This window comes from Ambystoma mexicanum, chromosome 3p (genome assembly GCF_040938575.1).
Source record: "Ambystoma mexicanum isolate Mex_15411 chromosome 3p, UKY_AmexF1_1, whole genome shotgun sequence".
NCBI lineage: Eukaryota > Metazoa > Chordata > Amphibia > Caudata > Ambystomatidae > Ambystoma > Ambystoma mexicanum.
This window is the reverse complement of record NC_090925.1, coordinates 168,242,486-168,263,011: the sequence shown is the minus strand read 5'-3', so window position 1 is coordinate 168,263,011 and position 20,526 is coordinate 168,242,486. Positions and strand designations below refer to the sequence as shown.

The 20,526-nt window shown below is 49.8% G+C and overlaps 1 protein-coding gene across 3 annotated transcripts in view; it reads left to right on the top strand.

Annotated features, from left to right (window-relative positions):
* LOC138580212 (alpha-2-macroglobulin-like protein 1) overlaps positions 1-19,890 on the top strand; it is a 328,254-nt gene extending 308,364 nt beyond the window's left edge. For all 3 annotated transcript variants that reach the window (XM_069650567.1, XM_069650566.1, XM_069650565.1), the window contains exons 33-36: positions 7,405-7,473; positions 8,436-8,538; positions 18,343-18,384; positions 19,674-19,890. In XM_069650567.1, coding sequence (XP_069506668.1) covers positions 7,405-7,473; positions 8,436-8,538; positions 18,343-18,384; positions 19,674-19,705 — 246 coding nt within the window. In that variant the 3' untranslated portion in view covers positions 19,706-19,890. The remainder of the gene's footprint in view (positions 1-7,404; positions 7,474-8,435; positions 8,539-18,342; positions 18,385-19,673) is intronic.
* The last annotated feature ends 636 nt before the right edge of the window (positions 19,891-20,526 follow it).

The following is a 20,526-nucleotide window of genomic DNA, read 5'->3' as shown; positions in this document are numbered from 1 at the left end:
TTCATGTGAGTTGCGATGGTTGGATCTGAAGAACAGAGCTTTACATTTAAAATGGCCCAATCAGTGATCTGTATTCTGGTATGCCATTTTGCTATGACATTTTGGCAGACAGGCAGTAAGTCACAAGGAAAAAAAGGCACTGGCAAAGCCAATAGAACATGTGTTTGTAGGTTTTTGAATTTTAAATGTATAAATAGGAATGCACTTAGTAGTTGGGTTGCATTTATCCAGAAATTTCAAATATGTCAGCAAGTTAGTGTTTGCAGACAAATAACATTAGTCATGGACATAGCAGACAGACTTCTCTGCACTTCAAGTACAGAAGTATTTTTACTACGTATATAACTAATGTTACATGTCAGCAAACATTAACTTGTAGGCCTGTTTGGAACTTATAATGTAAGCATGGTGATTTTAAGGGAGAGCTAAGGTACTGCAGGTAGGGATGAACTGAGTTGCAGGGGAGAAGATGTGAGCTAAAGTGGAAGGCAGTAGGCAGGGAGTGACGATAGTAGGCAGAGGAGAGATTGGGTGGGTTGGTTGATGGGGAGTGCCGGGGTGTGTGATGAATTGGGGCAAAGTGGGGAGGGATAGGGTGGAGGCAGGCAGGGAGGTATGGAGGAGTATTATGTGTGGAGTGGTGTGGAGTGAGGTGGGAGTAAGGATGTGGGATAGATTGTGTGGGATGGTTTGGAGTTTTGGGTGTTGTCAAGTGATGTAGAGTGGTGTGCAGTGACATTGGGTGGAGTGATGTGCAGTGGATGGATGTGTGCCATGGTGTGGAGTGGTGTGGTCTGAGGTGGAGTGGATTGGAGTCATATGTTGTGGGTCAGCTGGAGTGGTGTGGTGTGGGGTAGTCTGGGGTGGGTTGGAGTGGGTTAGAGTCGAGTGGTGTCTGGTAGCAATGTGAGCGGAGATAGCTGAAAAGGCGGTAAACTGAAACAAGCTGAGTCTGCCAGGTGCCTCTGTGACACTGCATTGCAGCAGCATGCCCAGCGCGAGGGCGGGGGCTCGAAGCAGTGTCTGGGCTCGGGGAGAGGGAACAAAAAATGAAAGCAGGCCCTCCTGCGCACAACTGTGCTGGTGGGAGGAGAGGCAGAGATCTCTAATCAAAATAAATGAGCTGCCCATGTTATTTGTATGAACAGTGTATGTGAAAATTGCTGGTTGCAATAATCTAAACACATTGGAAAGCATTGACCTTTAATATCCGCCTCACACTTCTGCTTTTCCCACTGATGCTATCTTTCCTTTGGCCGACTTCTTTTATTTTGACATGTCTCTCTCATCCCAGTTGGCAGTGTGTCCGCCTACATTGTTGCATGTCACCCCTCCTGGGGAACATGGTACTTCCCAGGGATCTGTGTATGGTCACATGGTCGCAACCATGTGACCAAGTTAATAAAAAGAACGAGCCGCTTCCGGCTCGTCAGTCGATCCTAAGCTGACTCCGGTGTCGTTCTTTCAGGCACCATGCTGGTGCCACACCGCGTGCAGGAGACCCAAAGACGGGGCCATGACGAGGACGCCGCCCCTGCTGGGCAAAACCGTCCCTCTTGTGTGTCCTGGCCATGTGACCTAACAGCGGAAGCTGCCCAGAGATTGGCTATCTTTCTCATCATTCCACTTCTAAAAGGAACAGTTGGCCAATCACAGAGAACAGGTTCGGGTTTGGGAACTGATCTGGGAGAAGCCCACAAATAACAGTAATTTTTTCTAACAAAAGACAAGTAGAACAATCCCACAACAAATGACCTATAAATATTATAAGTGACTTTTGATCAAAAGAAACCCAAAAACACTTTTAAAAAGCATATATGGCAAGACTGGCTGCAACCTGCGGCTGCAAACGCAGGTAAAGAAAGAAAGTAGTGAGATCACTCCGCAAGCCCACCCTCATATGAGAGCCCAGGCACACAGATTCATGTTTGGCATTTTGCCACTAGGGGAGATGAAGTTAAACAGGTCCTCATTGGATGACACAGTGGAATGTGAAAGAATTAACATTTAGTGACTAGGAGAATTCATGCCACTGCGTTTCCGGTCGCAATGCCAACCAGATATTCTGCTTCTTAAAACCCATTTCCCCTCACGCTTCTCTGTGCCAATGGGTTCGGACACATTTGGTGGCCGGGCCACTAAAATACACCACATTCAACAAAGAGACAAAGAAGAAGTATATATTATGTGTGCCATTTCTCCTTACAAGTGAACATGGACTCTTTCATATCCAAGTATCCACTAAGCTGCTTACCCACAACCCACTCCACTATCTTTTGCGTTCCATTTTAGTGTTTCATTATATCCATGATTCTGTTCCATACCATCTCTGTCCGTTTTCTGAGCAGCCTGGGTAGTACCAATATGACAGTGCCTATCCGGTGCTGCCACAAAAGCCCAAACTGTTGTCTTTGTCAATGCTTGCTTCAACTTACAACATAGTATTTACAACATTCCAATGCCCCAGATTCTGAAGTTCTGTGGACGCTCTTTCAAGACATTGGCCAAGGGAGTAGCTCTATGCCTTGCCCCCTTTTCTGCTGATACACCAAGTTCCCAGGAAAATGCTCAAGGAATCAACCCGATTGATTTTGATAGCCTCATCTCTGTATCAGGTAGACGACCAGGTGTTTATCTGGAAAAGATTCATCTGGTGGACTTGAGGGTGAATTATATCCCAAAGAAACTGAATCAAACTGCAGACTGTCTGAGCAGGACTTTCCCCTCATTATTGAACTTTAACTTATGTCCATGGATCTTTAATTGGATTGTGAGTCAGTGGAGGTGTCTGCCGATCAATCTCTTTGCTTCCGAAGAAACTCCATCCTTCCATGGTGTGCAGCCCTCTGGCCCAGGGTGCGTTTTATGGCGATTTCTGAAATCCTTGGCCAAGGGCGTTGCACTATGCCTTTGCCCCTTTTCCATTGATTTGCTGAGTTCTTAAGAAAATATTCAAGGAATCGGCTTGATTGATTTTGATAGCGCCATTTTAGACTGGATTACTCGTTTGTTTTCCCCTTTTCCAATCAGTGATGGTGGCTGAGCCTCTCATTACAGTACAACATTCACCAATTGGCTCCTGTCCTCTGTCTCGGAGGACACTATGCCACCAGCAGTTGACGGCTTGGAAACTGAATTGATCTCACTCATGGAAATAGATATATCCAGGGCAGGGGCCACAGAAGATCAGATATCCCATAGAGCGGTGACCTTGGATGCCTGAAAGGGGCACTGCGGGTCATTCTGCAAGTGGTGAGCACCAAGGCATCGTTCTCCTACTTCGGGAGATGTCTGGGGAATGCTCGTATTCTAGACAGATGGCTTCAATTTAGAGCTTTTTTGGTGGGAATCCCATCCAGTAGAAGGTTGGGGAAGCTAGGAGCGCTATTGTACACAGAGTGATACCAGAGATTCAGGACTGGTATGGTGATATACAGGGCCTTCTTTCACTACAAAGGTGTGTACACACTTCCACCTCAATCAGGAGGAGGTGCTGTCTCTACTTTCCACAGAAACAGAGGAGATTTTTTGTTCACTGGACCTTGGCAGGGTCCTGAAGATTTGCCTGGAAAGGACTGCATCATGTTGCAGAACAGACACCCTATTTGTCTCCATGTGTGGATAAACTAAGGGGGGGGGGCGTCCAGGACAACCTTAAATCACTGGATGAGAGACCCCAGAGAGTCACCTCCTGCGGGCCCAAGAGAGTGGGGACATGAAGAGCTTTATGAGCACTCTTAACAAATCACTCAGAGTAGCGATGAAACGCCATGAAGACCATGTCATGTATCAAGAGGCAGGGAAGCCTCCCCTGCGACTTGTCCAAGGCCGCTCAAAAAGGGGAATGGCTGCCTCTTGGGTGGAAACACAAGGCACATCGGTCAAAGATATCTGCAATGTAGCAAGTTGGGCTTCCCCGGACACATTTATCTGCCATTACAAAGTGGCAGTCCGTGGATCCCTGTCAGCCGATTTTCCATCAAGATTTCTAGGGGCTAATTCAGTGTGATCAGTAAAACTACATTGCAGTATTCTGGGTATCTTGTTTTGTTTCGGGATGGCTCATGTCTGGCACTGCTTGCTCTGCCTTCTAACGGTAAGGAACGTGACAATAATGGAGGAGCAGGTGGCAATGCCAGATTACACATGGTAATGCCCTCAACATCCTTGATGATGGCCACCCTTACATCCTGCTTCTACTCGACCTCTCAGCCGCTTTCAACACAGTAGACCACCAGGCGCTCACAAACATCCTACATCAGCGCATGTGGATCAGCAACCTTGTCCTACTCTGGTTCAAGTCTACCTCGCCAACCACCAGTTTAATCAGATGGACTCCTCTAGATCGCCAATGCTACCCATCACCTGTAGAGTCCCACAGGGTTTCATCCTCTCCTCAGTGATCTGCAATCTATATATGGAGCTGCTGGGAGCCCTCCTAGCCACACACAACATCCACATCCACCAATACACCGAAAACACAGCTACACCCCAAGATCGACTCCATCAAGGACATTCACAGGCTCAAAACCTGCCTCTCACTGATCCAGTCTTGGGTTTCCTGTGCATACTTGAAGCCCAACCCCTCCTAGACTGCATTCCTACTCCTCACCAACAACACCGAACACCCAGACCTTGTTATCAATCATCAACCTTGAGGGCTGCATGAATCCTGCGCCAAGTCCCTTGGGTTCCACATTGACAAACACCTCTCCTACAAGACACACATAGCTAAGAAAACTCTGACAGCTTGGTATCAGCTCTCCCTCCTGCGGAAAGTCAATCGCTTTCTCCCTCCGGACAACTTTAAATCCGCCATTCAAGCACTGGTCCTATCACACATGGATGGGGAAAATGCCCTCCTCAAAGGCCTCCCGCCGTCCTCCCTCATGCCCTTGGAAGTGTCCTACATGTGGCTGCATGCCCCATCAAAGGTCTATGCAGGAAATTTGGAATTGGAGGGGTTTTGAGGGAAGGTGGGATACTGCAGTCTGCCAAAATGGTCACTTCTCTCAATAGAGTCCTCCCTCCCCAGGAGATACCCCGCTGAGCACCACCCCTAGGGGGACTGTTTGGTAGCGACTTCACCGCTCTGGCATCATGGAAAGGGGCTTCCCCATCTAAAGCAGTGATGACCCCTTGGGATCTGTCATAAGAAGTATTCAGAAATACAGATAAAGAACAGAGCACTTTACAGAGTTATACAGCAGTACACATGCATAATGGAGTGCTTTGCAGGAGTCATGACAGACCAGATAAACAGCTGGGGGTAGGAAACAGAGGGGTGTACAGCTGTACAGGGTGGCAGTGAGGAGAGGGGCGGGTAGCATCTGTAGAGTCAGGTGCTGGGGCAACGTGATGGCCTAGCTGTTCAGGAGACTCCTTGAAGAGGTGGCTGTGAGTTCTTTTCTGAATTGTAGGAGCGTGGGGGACGAGTCTGAGGAGGTTCCATAGTCTTGGGGCGCAGGCAGAGAAGGCTTGATTTCTGGTCCTTTCATTTTTGCAGCGGCAGATTTAAAGTCTGCACGTGTCCTGGGATCTGGTGGTGCGCTATCTGACAGAGATGCTGATTTTCACTACAAGGGAGCTGGGTGACTTGAGGGCGATTGTCTTATAGATGATGCAGCAAGACTTGAAGGTGATTTGTGCATGCAGTGGGAAGCAGTGAAGGTCGAGGAGGGCCGATGGGATGTGTTAGTATCTGCATAGGCCCTTGATGAGGCATGCGGCTCAGTGTAGGACACTTCTCAGGGGCACAAGTGAGGACGACAAGAAGAGCATTGCCCCCATCCAGGTGGGATATGACCAGTGCTTGAATGGTGGATCGAAGCTGTCCGAAGGGAGGAAGGGCTTGACTTTCCGCAGGAGAGAGTTGATACCAACCTTTCTGAGTTTTCTTAGCTATGTGTGTCTTAAAGGAGAGGTGTTTGTCGATATGGAACCCAAGGGACTTGGTGCAGGGGTGAGCTTGGGAGTGAAGCCATCAAGGTTCATGGTCGATAGCCAGGCAGATATCTTCGGTGTTATTGGTGAGGAGCAGAAATTCGATCTTGAATGGGTTTGGCTTCAGGTATGCACTGGACATCCAAGATTGGATTAACGAGAGGCAGGTTCTGTGGAGTTCCTTGATAGTCTATCTTGAGGTATAGCTGTATGTCATCCGCGTATAGGTGGATGTCAATGATGTGTATGGCTAGGAGGACAACCAGCGGTTCCATGTATAAATTGAAGATCAGAGGGGATGTAACCCTGTGGGACTCCGCATGTGATGGGTAGTATTGGCGATCTAGAGGAGTCCATCTGAACAAACTGCTGGCGGCTGGCGAGGTACCTTACCTTTTGAAGCCTCTGACTTCCTAGAGAAATCCCTTGAACATCCCATATGCTGCTTAACATCAGAGATATATGTGAACCTCAACACCCTTACCTCTGCCTGTGTTTTATTGTAGACCACAGAAGGTATTGCTGCTGTAGGCGAGGGGGGGTGGGGATAGAAATGACTGTGGTGGGAGAAATGAGGATCACCAGACGTAATATGGCATTATTATACACACACATAGTCTCTAAAGTGTGGTATAAAGTAACCATCAGTCCATGACACATATCAAAACAATACGCCTGCCCCATCAACAACAGATGTGTTGATTACTGAGCATGCGCAAGTTAGCAATATCCATTGTACAGCTAACCTAGAGGTGATGGGTATCTTGGGGGTAAAAGGGAATTCTAGGCCGGAGGGTATGCAAAGGGACTAGGTCATACATTGTTTAGGGGGTGCAGAAGATGTGCTTCACTTATGGCAGCAGACGTCCTTCTACTGCACCTGGCAGGGGAGCAACTTCATTTATTATGTCGCCTGGATCCAGAATAATAGGTAGACAGGTAAAATAGATATTAACAGGGCTCAACTTTGCACGTGCCAATGGGCATTGGCTAGAGTAAATTGACGCCTGTGAATAAGGAATGCTTTATATGTGTGTGTATATGGAGAACTAAGGATGCAAGTGACTTTGTATGCCTGGTTAGTACCTTACAAATTGAAAGTTTGTCCCCGGGAGGTCAACTCTGAGATAGAGAAGTAGGAGAAGAGATATGCAAATGTATCAGGTAGGGATAGCGAGAGGCCGCAGACAAATGGTAACAGAGAAAAGAACAAAATGAAAGTGCACAAGGGGAAGAAATACAAAGTGTGCCAGAGGAAGAGAAAGGGGCAACTGTGCAGAGAGTCATCAGGAATTATAATCATCAAAACAGTGTTATTGTTACTCGTGGCATTCAAAGTATCGCACTAGGAAGGATGATGTTAGGAGACATTGCTAGTGTCAATCGTCAGACAGTGAATCAGGCTTGGGTGACAGAGCAAATACAAAAATAAAATTGTGGATTCACTTTGTTTGCACACAGATGGAGAAAAGTGGTTCCGTCAAGAAAGTGGAAATCAAACCCGACCAAGTGACCATCTATCTCGACCAGGTAAGGAGCAAGATGGCGCTCCAGTTCAATGCATCATGTGCAGGTGGGCAGCAAACCCCAAGCAAGCCAAAGTAATGCATGAAAGCTGAGAGGAGAGGGGTCTGAAGAGACCAATTCTGAGTGTGTTGCAGAGAAAAGCTCTAAATAGTTAATACTGGGAGGTCATGTTTGTGTGAGAGGACCAGCTCATTTGCATAACCTATTCCTCCCAGGATCCCTTTCCCATTACCCATGGGATTGATGGATGGTATATGCCAAGTTTGGAGATTTGGGAGTTCTAACGGAGCGTTGCTGGCTATCATATCCTGCAGGAGACAGGGCTTGCGTGGAAATAACGGGGCTCATTCCCACTTCTATGTTTCCGGGGCAGTTCCACTTGCTCCCTGTCAGGAGCCATGATGGCTTAGAGTGAGAAGTCCCAGGTGTAAAGTACTGTTTTACGAGGCATATATCTGTGCCTTTTGCGTGTGTCGGAGGCACAGGAAATGTGTCAGGATTCACAGTTGCTATTCTGTTCTGAGCAGTGTCTAAAGGACCAAAGGTTATGGGGGCTCGCCCAACCTCACTCTATTCTCAAAGGGTATGTCGTACAACATTGTTGACATCAAACACACTCCTGAGGTAGAAAAATATATTTTTGGAGGATTGAAAGCACGGGAATTAGTGCCTAGTAAGTGTGGGCATCCATTTTGGGGTCCTCCGTGTGATGAATACTTTGAAAACTGGAGTGAATAGAAAACTCGTAGAAAGAAGCAACCCCCACTGTAGCCTGTGGCCTACTAGACACATATTGGAAGCTTTAACATTGCACATACCCATAACTGCATCACAACAGTGCAGCGTTGTTTAGCTTGGTCCATGAAGCTTTGAGGGTGACCATGATATCCCCACTGCCATTCGGTGTCAGGCCAATGTTGTCTTTGGTTTCTCAATGTTTCAAGATGTTCTCTGTTGTCCCACAGCTGCAGAAAGACACCCAGCAGTTCAACTTCTCAGTGGAGCAGGACAATGAAGTTAAGAACCTGAAGCCAGCCACAGCCACAGTCTATGACTACTACATGAAAGGTGAGTAGGGGCGGAGCAGGGGACGGAGTTCATTTCATCGAACGCAGTGGGCGTATTAGTGTTCCGTGTGAATGGAACACAAGATGGCACCCACCCGCACAGCCAGAGCCGGCCTTAGGGGGGGGCGAGCCGGGGCGACTGCCCGGGGCGCCACACCCCCCAGCGGAGCAGGACGATTTGGCGCAGCCATTTCAGCACGGCCCGATTTGGCGCGGCCGATTGGCCGCAGAGCCTGTTTTGGCATGCCCATTTCGGCGCAGCCAGTTCGCCGCAGGGATGTTCAGGCGCCAGGATGTTTTGGCGTGGGAGGAGAGCTCGCCCCAATGCTCCTTGGGCACTGGTTCGCCATAATGATGGAACAGCAAGACTACAAGTCCAAGAATGAATAGGGCGACCATGGGAATGCAGCAAGCATCACGGGGGATCTCTTGGCAGTGTGGCGCCCCAGTTGGAGGTTCCCTGCGATTCCTGCACTGGCATCACTTGGAGCACCGTGATCCGAGAGCATGATGACCCTCCTCCTCCCCCCGCAGCACCTTCTCGTTGACAGCGTCACGACATGTCCAGATATTATGATGTACAGGGATGCTTAGCTCAGCTCTTTGTCCAGACTGTGCATGTCTATGCATTCACCCCGAACAGTTCAATCTTCCCACCTGCACCCCCTTATCCGCCCACCCTTGTCCCGCAAATTGGTCGAAAGGTGTCAACTTCTAAAGGCTGAGCATCAAAACATGAAGACTCTAAAAGGGCCTAAATTTCCCCACCGAACTCCAAGAGGGTCAGGAGCCCGAGTTTCTATAAAAGAGATGTTTCCGGGGTGGGAGCGGGAGTGTATTCCCCTGTGCCAGAAGCAACTCCATAGTCATTAAACCGTGGGTGGGGATTGCCTTAATAATGGAAGATTATAACAACATGAAAACACAAACTATGCACCGAATCCTTATAGGGACTCCAGAAACGACACATGGAGATGTATTTATTTTTACATTTGTAAAGCATTCTTAACCTGAGGGCATCAAGGCGCTACTTATATTACATGATTTTCCCAGGATCATATCCTTTGCTTAGGGATTACCCCCGTGGTGACTCCAGCACTTCAAACGCAGAGGCATCACCGCTGGCACTCTTATAGCCCCGATCCTCCGGTAAGTGCTGAGAGGAGAGGAAGCACTATGCCATTTCACTAGCTCACTCATTCAAACAGCCCCACATTTCTCATTCTGTGACATTGTGAGGGTGCCCTGTAGCAGCCTTCCACTCTACAATTGCGGAGGGACGCACGAAGCTGATACCCCAGAAGCGCCCAGAGTAGATTCAGTGCTATGTGCGCTCAGTCATTCATTCACACAGTGGGGTGCCAGTCCCAGTGGTGCTGCACAGTCACACGAGGTCTAGTCAGCAGTGCCCTTGGCATTCGGAGTCCTCCCATGCAGGGAAGTGTGGACCGAGCAGCCTCTCCCCCAGCTGTGCTCACTCTGTGGGCTGCCCCCCCTGTGCAGCTGGAGAGACTCTTGTGTCACAAGCTGTGTGATCCTGGTGCACTTCCTGCTGTGCCTGAAGTAGCACACCACCAGGGCAGGGTAGGGGGCTGGCAGGGTTGGGGGCTGGTGTGCTGGCTCTCGCAGCAGTTGCTCACGTAGGCCCTGCTCCAGTCCCACACCCACAATTATTTTCAAATGCAACGCATTAATATTACCTGCCAACGTGCTGCATTTGAAAAGAATTATTCTTTTGAATTTGGCGTGAGGGAGTTTAGACGTGGTCGCAAGGTCAGCCACGTCCAAGCGTCCCCCGGGCCAAATCGACGGCGCCAGAAAGGCTTCTGCGCCAAAAATGGGCACGCCGAACTGGCCGCCACGCCAAAGCGGTCGCGGCAAACCGGCCTGCGCCAAAACAGCGACGCCGAAACGGGGTGTACCGTCCCCCAGGGCGCCTTTTGCCCCTGCCATGCCAGCTCGGGGGAGTCTTTCAAGAGCTCCCCGAGCTGGTGTTGTGGGACAAGGCACAGGAGGCGGCCTTTTACTGTATAAGGTGCCCACGGCGGTGGGTGCATTTAAATGCGCCCCTCTGCCGTGGACACTTTTCACAAGAAAAGGCGCCATTAGCCCCCCATGCCAGCTCCGGGGAGTCTTTCAAGCGCTCCCCCAGCTGGCGTGGTGACAGAAGGTGTGGCAGCCGCCTCATTGTCATTGAATGAACCCGCAATGGCGGGCTCATTCAATGACAATGGGGTGCTAACGGCACCTATTTAACCTCCTTGCCTAAGGGAAGAGGTTAAAAAAAAAAGTTGCCCATCCTGGCCCCGCCCCCTTCCGCCCTGCCCCCTGTTAATCAGGGGGGAGCGGCGGGCGAGGGGGGGGCGCCATTTCGCCCAGGGCGCTGCTGCCCTTAAGGCCGGCCCTGCGCACAGCATAGGCCTTCCCTCCGATAATTCTCCCTTGCAGTGAGAGGGAGGGTTTGAAAGCGGTCGTGTTAGAGTTTAAATGCGACTTCCTCTTTGTAGATAATGGGACGAGGCATAAGGGGTGGATTTCATGTGGGAATGTAAATCTATTTCCGGCAGCAGACGGATGCACGAGAGCCAGCGAGTCACTGGACAGACGATACTTCACTCCCGGAAATGATGAAAAGGGCCACGTGCAGCTGCTGCTCCTGCATCGGTCTGCGCATGCGCTGCTTTAGTGCTGACTTCCGTATTTGAATCGCCGCGGTGCAGAGTAATCACGGGGCAGCATTAAAATAGCCACGAGGCACATTCTGCACAGATTAACGCTTTCTGCTCTTAGCTGCAGTCCCAGAGAATTCAGCTCTGAATACCCCCCTCCTTCATGAAATGAAGCAAGTGCATTTTCCTGATTTTTGGTATTTCAAATGCGTGACTCTATCACTAGTGCATTTCTTTCTCTGGTGTTGCTTTTATCGCTATACTGATTGCCCCATGAATGCAAGCAGCAGTGCCGAGTCCCATTAAACTCGTATTTAAGGCAATAGCCACGTGCCACCCTCTGCTGCTAAGTCCAGCCGCCAAAAAAAGGTGTGCACAATTCCTGGATGTATATTATATACCCACTCCCCAGACGCTCTCAAGTGCAGCGCATGATCGCCCCTTCTACGAGGAGAGTATCCCATCATGCATTGCATTCTTGCAGACACGGCACCCAATGAAGCAGTGTCTGTGAGCACCACTAATGCACTGGGATCACGATTTCCAGTGGCAGATTTAAGGCAAAGGGCCCCGTGGACAGCACCTGACAGGGCCCTAGGTGGGCGGGTCATGGAGGCGGAGCTTTCGGTGGGCGGAGTTAATTGTGGTAACAAGTGCACAATGGCAAACTTTAGGGACAAAAGCTATTTTTTATGAAGTTGTCTTTATTACAGTTACCTAGGGGTCAGTTACGCTGCAGTCGAGCTTTACCTTTCAGAACTTTGAATCTCTCTCGGACCCCTCCTGAAGCTCAAATGAATGACTTTCAACTTTGACCACAGACAGTAACATTTGAAAAAAGACAAAAGCAGATTTCTCTTTAGTTCATCAGTGTCCCGATTATGCTTCATTGGGGGGGCGAGGGGTTGACAAGCAGCAACCCAGGGTAGCAACTGCTGCACCATGCGCACAATGCCCTTGTACACCCATTGAATCTTAACAGCAAGTTAGGCTGGCGAGTCACGTGTTTGATCCCTAAATAGTCACGTCTCACAGAGGCCCATCTATCCCCACAAGTCCACCCTTTCAGACACGGGTGTTGCTAGATTTGGAAAAAATCTGGGCTATGCTAATGTCTGGACTGTCTGGACTCGAGGCTAGCTAGCCTTTTGGTTGTAGCCTATGAGCTTCTAGCTCTTTCAACAGATATATACGTGAGATGTGTTCTAGTTATATCAGGCGTGACATTGCTTGTCTCGTGCTAATCATTGAAAACCAGATAGACTCAGCATATTGGTGCAAGATCCATGGGGGAAGAAAGGGGAGATGTGTTCTAGTTATATCAGGTATGGCATTGCCTGTCTTGTGCCAATCATTTCAAACCAGATTGGTGCAAGATCCACGGGGAAGAAAGGGGAGGGGGCTGTGGAGTGAGGAGTGAAAGAGAGCAAGCTAGCTGGAAAGAAAAAGAAAAACAAAGGGGGACAAAGAGTGCTTTTGAGGCGGATGGGAGGGGGGACGAGGGGAATACGATGAAAGGCGAGAGAGGTAATGATGGGTGCTAGAGAAGGGCGATGAGAAAGAGGAACAAGAGGGGCAAGGGAGAAGTGAGATGAAGTTATGAGAATGAAGGAGAAAGAAATATAAACAAAGACAGGGAGGCTGGGAGCGGGAGTGAGAAAGATTATATAAAGTGAGTTAAGAGAAAGAATGACAGAACATAGGATGGAAGAGGAAGTCGTGGGTAAAGGGGAAGGGCGATGGGGTGAGATAAGAATGCAGGTGAGAGGATTGTGGAGAAACAGATGAAAAAGATGGAGGGGAAGGGAGAAGAAGGAGGACAGGACGAGAAAGAAAGACAGAGAAACAGATAGAGAGACACAGAGGCAACGAGGTGGGCCCCTGGTGGCATCGCACTACTGCGGTCCATGAACTCCCCCTCTGAGCTGCGCCCAGAGCCTCTGACTCACTGTGCCAGGGACGGTCCCTGTGCCTGGCGACCGTTGGATCTGCCTCTGAATCAGGGCCGCAATAACCATAAGACAACTCTATAGAGTACTCTTCCCCAGCCAAGGCCTGGCCACGCAGGATATCAAAAGGGCAGCCGTCACTACATCTAGCCCAGGGCACGCATTACAAATTAGACCACGAATCGAGGCGAGGCCTTCCGGAGTTCACCACACCAGGGGAGAGGCACCAAGAGGCCAAGCAGCGAATGGGTGGGAGGCCCTATGGCCGAGCACTGAGTGAGCAGAGAGGCTAGACTTCTCCCAGCGCCCCCAGAGAAGAAAGAACAATCACTGGATGGGCACTGACTGCACTGTTTTTAACACCTGGGCAAGCCCCATAGCTAAGCATCACCCACCGAAATCTGCTAATTCCGAAATTCCCCCACACAAAGAGGCCAAGTATGGAATGTGCGAAGTGGCTGCAGCTGCACATTTCCGTCAATAAAGAGGCCAACCACCTACGTGTCCCATTTGATCCCCACAGCAGTAGCTATGTCGAGGCCCAGCAAAGACAAACATTCAAGGAGGCGGGCAGTTCAGGACACATCAGCCTAAACTCTACAATGAATTTAAAACGAAATGAAAACACACAGTTACACACCCCTTAGTTTCGGAAGCACTGACCACATAAAAGATAGTAAATCTGCCATATCTCTCCTCCCTCTCAACCTGTCTCCCCTTCCACTCCTCACCCCTCCATCCAGCGCCATGAAGCGACTTACAGTGGCAACCCCACAATAGCCAAGCTTACCTGTTTTAGTAAGCAGCAGCAGCAGACCGCAAACACTGCTGGACGACAGCCTCCCTCGACTCGAGCAGCAGCACCTTCTCTTCTGCAGCTAGGCCCGGGCAATGGCGATTGGCGACTCCTTCCTCGTGGCACCACCACACCGGCACATAACACTGAGTCATCTGGCAGAGGCGGATCTTGAATTTGGCGTGAGGGAGTTTAGACGTGGCTGCAAGGTCAGCCACGTCCAAGCGTCCCCCGCGCCAAATCGACGGCGCCAGAAAGGCTTCTGCGCCGAAAAGGGGCGCACCGAACTGGCCGCCACGCCAAAGCGGTCGCGGCAAACCGGCCTGCGCCAAACTGGCGGCGCCCAAACGGGGTGTACCGTCCCCCAGGGCCCCTTTTGCCTCTGCAACGCCAGCTCGGGGGAGTTTTTCAAGAGCTCCCCCGAGCTGGCGTTGTGGGACAAGGCACAGCAGGCGGCCTTTTACTGTAAAAGGTGCCCGCTGCAGTGGGTGCATTTAAATGCGCCCCTCCGCCGTGGACACTTTTCACAAGAAAAGGCACCATTAGCCCCCCACCACGCCAGCTCCGGGGAGTCTTTCAAGCGCTCCCCCGAGCTGGCATGGTGACAGAAGGTGTGGCAGGCGCCTCGTTGTCATTGACTGAACCCGCGATGGCGGGCTCATTCAATGACAATGGGGTGCTAACAGCACCTATTTAACCTCTTCGCCTAAGGGAGGAGGTTAAAAAAAAAAGGTTGCCAATCCTGGCCCCGCCCCCTTACGCCCCGCCCCCTGTTAACCAGAGGGGCGCGGCGGGCGAGGGGGGTGTGCCATTTCGCCCAGGGCGCTGCTGCCCTTAAGGCCGGCCCTGCGCACAGCATAGGTCTTCCCTCCAATAATTCTCCCTTGCAGTGAGAGGGAGGGTTTGAAAGCGGCCGTGTTAGAGTTTAAATGCGACTTCCTCTTTGTAGATAATGGGACGAGGCATAAGGGGTGGATTTCATGTGGGAATGTAAATCTATTTCCGGCAGCAGACGGATGCACGAGAGCCAGCGAGTCACTGGACAGACGATACTTCACTCCAGGAAATGATGAAAAGGGCCACGTGCAGCTGCTGCTCCTGCATCTGTCTGCGCATGCGCTACTTTAGTGCTGACTTCCGTATTTGATATTTGAATCGCTGCGGTGCAGAGTATTCACGGGGCAGCATTAAAATAGCCATGCGGCACATTCTGCACAGATTACAGCTTTCTGCTCTTAGCTGCAGTCCCAGAGAATTCAGCTCTGAATACCCCCCTCCTTCATGAAATGAAGCAAGTGCATTTTCCTGATTTTTGGTATTTCAAATGCGTGACTCCATCACTAGTGCATTTCTTTCTTCGATGTTGCTTTCATCGCTATACTGATTGCCCCATGAAGGCAAACAGCAGTGCCGAGTCCCATTAAACTCGTATTTAAGGCAATAGCCACGTGCCACGCTCTGCTGCTAAGTCCAGCCGCCAAAAATAGGCATGCACAATTCCTGGATGTATATTATATACCCACTCCCCAGACGCTCTCAAGTGCAGCGCATGATCGCCCCTTCTACGAGGAGAGTATCCCATCATGCATTGTATTCTTGCAGACACGGCACCCAATGAAGCAGTGTCTGTGAGCACCACTAATGCACTGGAAACACGATATTTCGCGATTTATTTCTTGAATTCAGAGAAAACGGATAATTCTTGTTCGTTTAGAGACCATAACATAAACTGCTGTTTTTGGTTCACGTTTTTAAATGTGCCCGTGGATTCAATGCTGGGCATTCTTGTAGTTGTTACAACATACGGCTCAAATTCCCTGGCACACTTTAGTTGAACGGTTTCTCTCACTTTTAGGAAACGGCCTCTCTCTTATTGCACACTTGCAAACATGACCAACTCCAGCTTGTAGGTGCTTATCCAGTCCTGTTTTTTTCTTTGCATTCTGGGACTTGTAGTCCGAGTTTTATAATGGGGAAAACGTGGAACTACAAGTCGAGAATGCAAAGAAAAACCCAGGACTGGATAAGCACCTATAGTTTGGAATGGGTCATGTTGACAAGCGTGTCATTGTGCATCATAAGGTAGCAACAACGCGTGGTACGAGAGCCTTGAGAATAGCATAGCATCAGTGCCTCCACTCACGTGCCCTGGCCCTTTTCTGCTAGCCACTGGGACGCGGAGAGGCTCTATAGAGGCTGCAGCTTCTCAGAAGGACAGTGACACTAACGTGGTTTATGGCAGCCCTCTGCACACAGCCAGCTCACAGCACACAGTGCATGATAGCGTGCTTTACAAGGCTTACCCACTCACACAGTGCATGGTAGCAGTTATTCACAGGGACAGCCCCACTCACACAGTGCATGGAAGCAGTTATTCACAGGGACAGCTCCACTCACACAGTGCATGGTAGCAGGGACGGCCCCACTCACACGGTGCATGGTAGAAGTCATTCACATGGACGACCCCACTAACGGTGCATGGTCGCAGTTATTCACAGCGCCAGCCGCACTCACGCAGTGCACGGTAGCAATTATTCACAGGAACAGCCCCACTCACACAGTGCATGGTAGCAGTTACTCACAGCGACAGCCCCACTCTCACAGTGCATGGTAGCAGCTGCTCACATGACCAACCCTGTTCACATGGTGATTAGCATTAGCAGTTCACAGCCCATGGCCTGCTCACACAGTGCATGGCAGAACCTCACACACCGTGCTGGGACATCCCCGCTCACACTGTATGGTTATGTTAGCAGTTGTTCCACAAGGAAAGCCCTGCACACACAGTACTTGGCAGCACTCTTCACGGAGCTGGCGCTCCACACCCTGCACAACTAACATTGAGTTGTAAGAACATTTTGAGCAGCTCAGTGTGCACCATTACAAGGATTCACCAATACATGGATACATGTCTCCTCCTTGGCCCGCCCCTTCACAATCCCCACACTCATATGCATCCCGCCACTGCGCTAATGTGCTACATTGAGGTCAAGTTAATATATTTGCGAATTTGTCGCCTTTTCCCAAAGAATAGTGATGAAAAGGAGTGAAATGGTGCAGATCTGACCCCTTTTTGAATCAGTTTGTCAAAACAACATGCACTCAGCAGGGGGCCAGACTTGGGGCCCTACTGGACCACTGCCAATTGCAAAGCTCAGTGGACCCAAATCTGGATGCGCAGAGTCACATTTGATAGCCTCCTAGTTGACTTGCAGCGATACATTTCACCGCCCCTTGGTGGCACCAATGCCTAAAGTTACTGAATCGCCAACAGCCTCATTCAGATGGAAGCAGACATGGGGAATCCATTGTCCCATTCTGCTATGGATTCCCCTCACATGAGGGGTAATCCTAACTCCAGGTTTCCTGCCCTGACAAGGGAATCGACAGGGTCAGACGCCTGAACCCGCCGCGAAGCAAGACTGTGACGGGCCTGCTAGCTGTTTGAGCGCCCACTAAACACCAGGGAGAGTCCATGGGAACACCATTATTGATCTCCCCCTGTGCACAGTCGCGCGCTAAGTGCAGATTCATCAGGATTTTTCTGCATGGAGTAGAAACCGCCACTGTAACCATGGGTCCAAGGATTCCTGTGCTTGGCTCCGCGACATGCAGAAAATCATGAGAATCGAGTGTCAAGGACTTTGATCAAGGAGGCAGGGAGGCTGGGTTCCGCCGGATTCTCCAGCCTCCAAAGGTTGTCGAACTCCAGGCCTCGAGGGCCGGAAGCAACGTCGGATTTTCAGGGTGTCCCTCATTAATATCCATAGATTTTACCTCATGAGCATTCATGAGGCCTATCTGGAAACCCCACCAAGTCTCTGGCCTTTGAGGTCTGGGGTTGCACAACCCTGCACTGAAGAATTATGGTCTAAGCCGAAATGTGGGCCAGCAGATTCCCTGCAGAGGAGCTCAGTGGAAGGAGGCAAGGGCACGCTTTCCTGTGAGCGTAGCTGGCTACAGTATGAGCTCCTGAGCTCCGAAGAGCGTGGCCTATTCCCATGCTCTTGGTAGCCGTCAACATTGGGCAGCAGACAGCCAAAAAAGAGAGAAGAGCAAAACAGGAAGGCTTTGCTCGCATCTATCCCCTACTTGCTATTGCTTTGGGCACCCTCCTACTCCACCTCACACGGGAATGGCTTTGCCTACACCTGTAGCTGTCTCGCAGCGCTGTCTAATCCTCAAGGCTCTCAGCCAACGCGGGAGATGGGACCGCTCTGCCATAGATGAGCAATGGAGCAGGTTTTAGGTACTTTGTTTGCAATGTGGTTATCAAATCTAACATTTCCACCCTGCATAAGGGCGTGCCCCTCAGAAGGTAAGAAAGTTGGGTAGCCTGGTCATCTTGAGGAGCCAGACTCTACTCACTCTCTCCTCTCTTTCCCTTACAGATGAACATGCCATGGCAGAGTACAACTCCCCCTGCAGTACAGGTATGTATGTGCACATGGGGACGGGGAGCTCCCCTTAATGCTTTCTGATCATTACTGCAACCCATCTCTGATGGCCTTTCTGCCTATCTCTCTCTTCAGCAGCTTCTGCTCTACCTGTCAACCCCTCTCATCATGTGACAGTCCTTCCTATCCCTTGGCGTCCGTCCGTCTCTCTCTCTCTCTCTCTCTCTCTCTCTCTCTCTCTCTTTCTCTCTCTCTCATCTGTTCTTGCTGTCTCGCCCTTTCTACCTATTTCTCTCTTCAGCAGCTTCTGCTCTCTATATCAACCCCTCCCATCACATGATGACAGTCCTCCCTATTCCCCTTGGCCTCTCTCTCCCCAGCGGTTCTTGCTGTATCAGTATTTCTGCCAATTTCTCTCTTCAGCAGCTTCTGCTCTACCTGGCAACCCCTCTCATCACGTGACAGTCCTCCCTTCTCCCGCTGGCCTCTCTCTCCTCAGCTGTTCTTGCTGTCTCGCCCTTTCCCCCATTCTCTCTTCATTCTGCATGTCTTTGTGAGTGCTATGCGGTTGCACCAGCATGTTAGTAGGTAGTGCAAGAATGTGTTTACACCACGGGTCTCCGGCTTGTGCATTTTCCTACCGTGTCTTCTGACATTGCATGTTTATATGAGGTCACCTAACAGTGTACATTTACATCCGGTGCCCTGGCGACAATCCATGATACATACAGATCTCCTGGCTGTGCATGATGTCACACATGCCTTGGGGCTCTGCATTTACAACCGGGTTTCCTGGAAGTGTATGTTTGCATGACAGGTTTCCTGGGTGTACTCTTTCAGACCATGGCACTGCACCCTTCTGCCCTATTTCTGACCAGGGAACGGATTATGAGATGTGCTCGCGGTGTTTGTTGATCCTGAGCGTGTACTTTAGTACCAAGGTCTCCTGATAGAGTATAAGGTTACACCAGGGTCTCCTAGAAGATCTCAGGCTGTGAACCTGTGCAGGTCTTCTGGCACTGTGCCTTTACGCCAGGTGTTATGTATATTTACAAATGTACAATTACGCAAGGTCTCCTATTGTCATACCTTTACAGTAGGCTCTTAGCACAGTGCACGATTACACAAGATCTTCTGGAGATGCACCTTGACTCCAGGTGTCCAGCGCATAATCATTCACACAAGGTCTCCTTGTGCCATACCCTTTCACTTGGCTTACCTGGTAGTGCATCATTACACAGGATAACCTGAGGTCTATGTTTACTGCTAGTCTCCTGGTTCTTATACTAGATTTATGACCTGTATTGCTATTCCTCTCCTTACAGAAGAAGAATCACAGCCGAAGAACACAGAATAGTGGACCTGCACCCCATCTTTCACCACAGGTGCCCCTACCCCCTCGATGCCATCCTTCTGCTGGACTTTTGCACAATTCACCAGACTGTCTGAGTGGGGTTCAGAGGGAGTCGGCTTCGAGTAACCTTTGACCGTTTGTGTGGATATTATAACATTGTCAATAAACCATTGTCACTCTAAATGAAAGTGTGCTCTTAATCATTTCTTAATGTGGGGTATAGTGTGAGGAATTGGGAAAGAGCAATACTTGGCAGCACGTAAAGATCTGGGTTCCAGGTAATGACTCTGACATCTGTTGATGATCTAGTTGTTCCTTTAAGGAAGTTCCAGCACATCTATTAAGTTTATCTTGTCAAGTCCATCAGATCCTAAGACAACATGCACCGGTATCCTCTCAGATAGGCTACATAACTCCAACTGATTCACTCAGAACTCTCAAACATACAACAACATTCTCACAGGCAGCATTCCATGTCACTCAACCAAAATTCCACTCATACTTAAAGCAATAAGGAAACCAAATCACTACATATCTTCCCTCCTTAAGGAACACAAACTACACCTACCAAAATCAGGTCACACTCACAACACATACCCTGCGCGTGCATCACAACCAAAACTACATTCACCACACTAGTACACTAGTACACTCTGAAGACGTCACCATCATAAATGGTATCAAAACACATACCAACAATGCCCTTCCCCTTTTCTACACAGTGGAGAAAGGACACCAGCCACTGAAAATTGAACCACTACAAATCTGAAACATCTCTCTCTACTTAAACACAGTTTGAACTGCCTAGCTAAGTAACCATACAT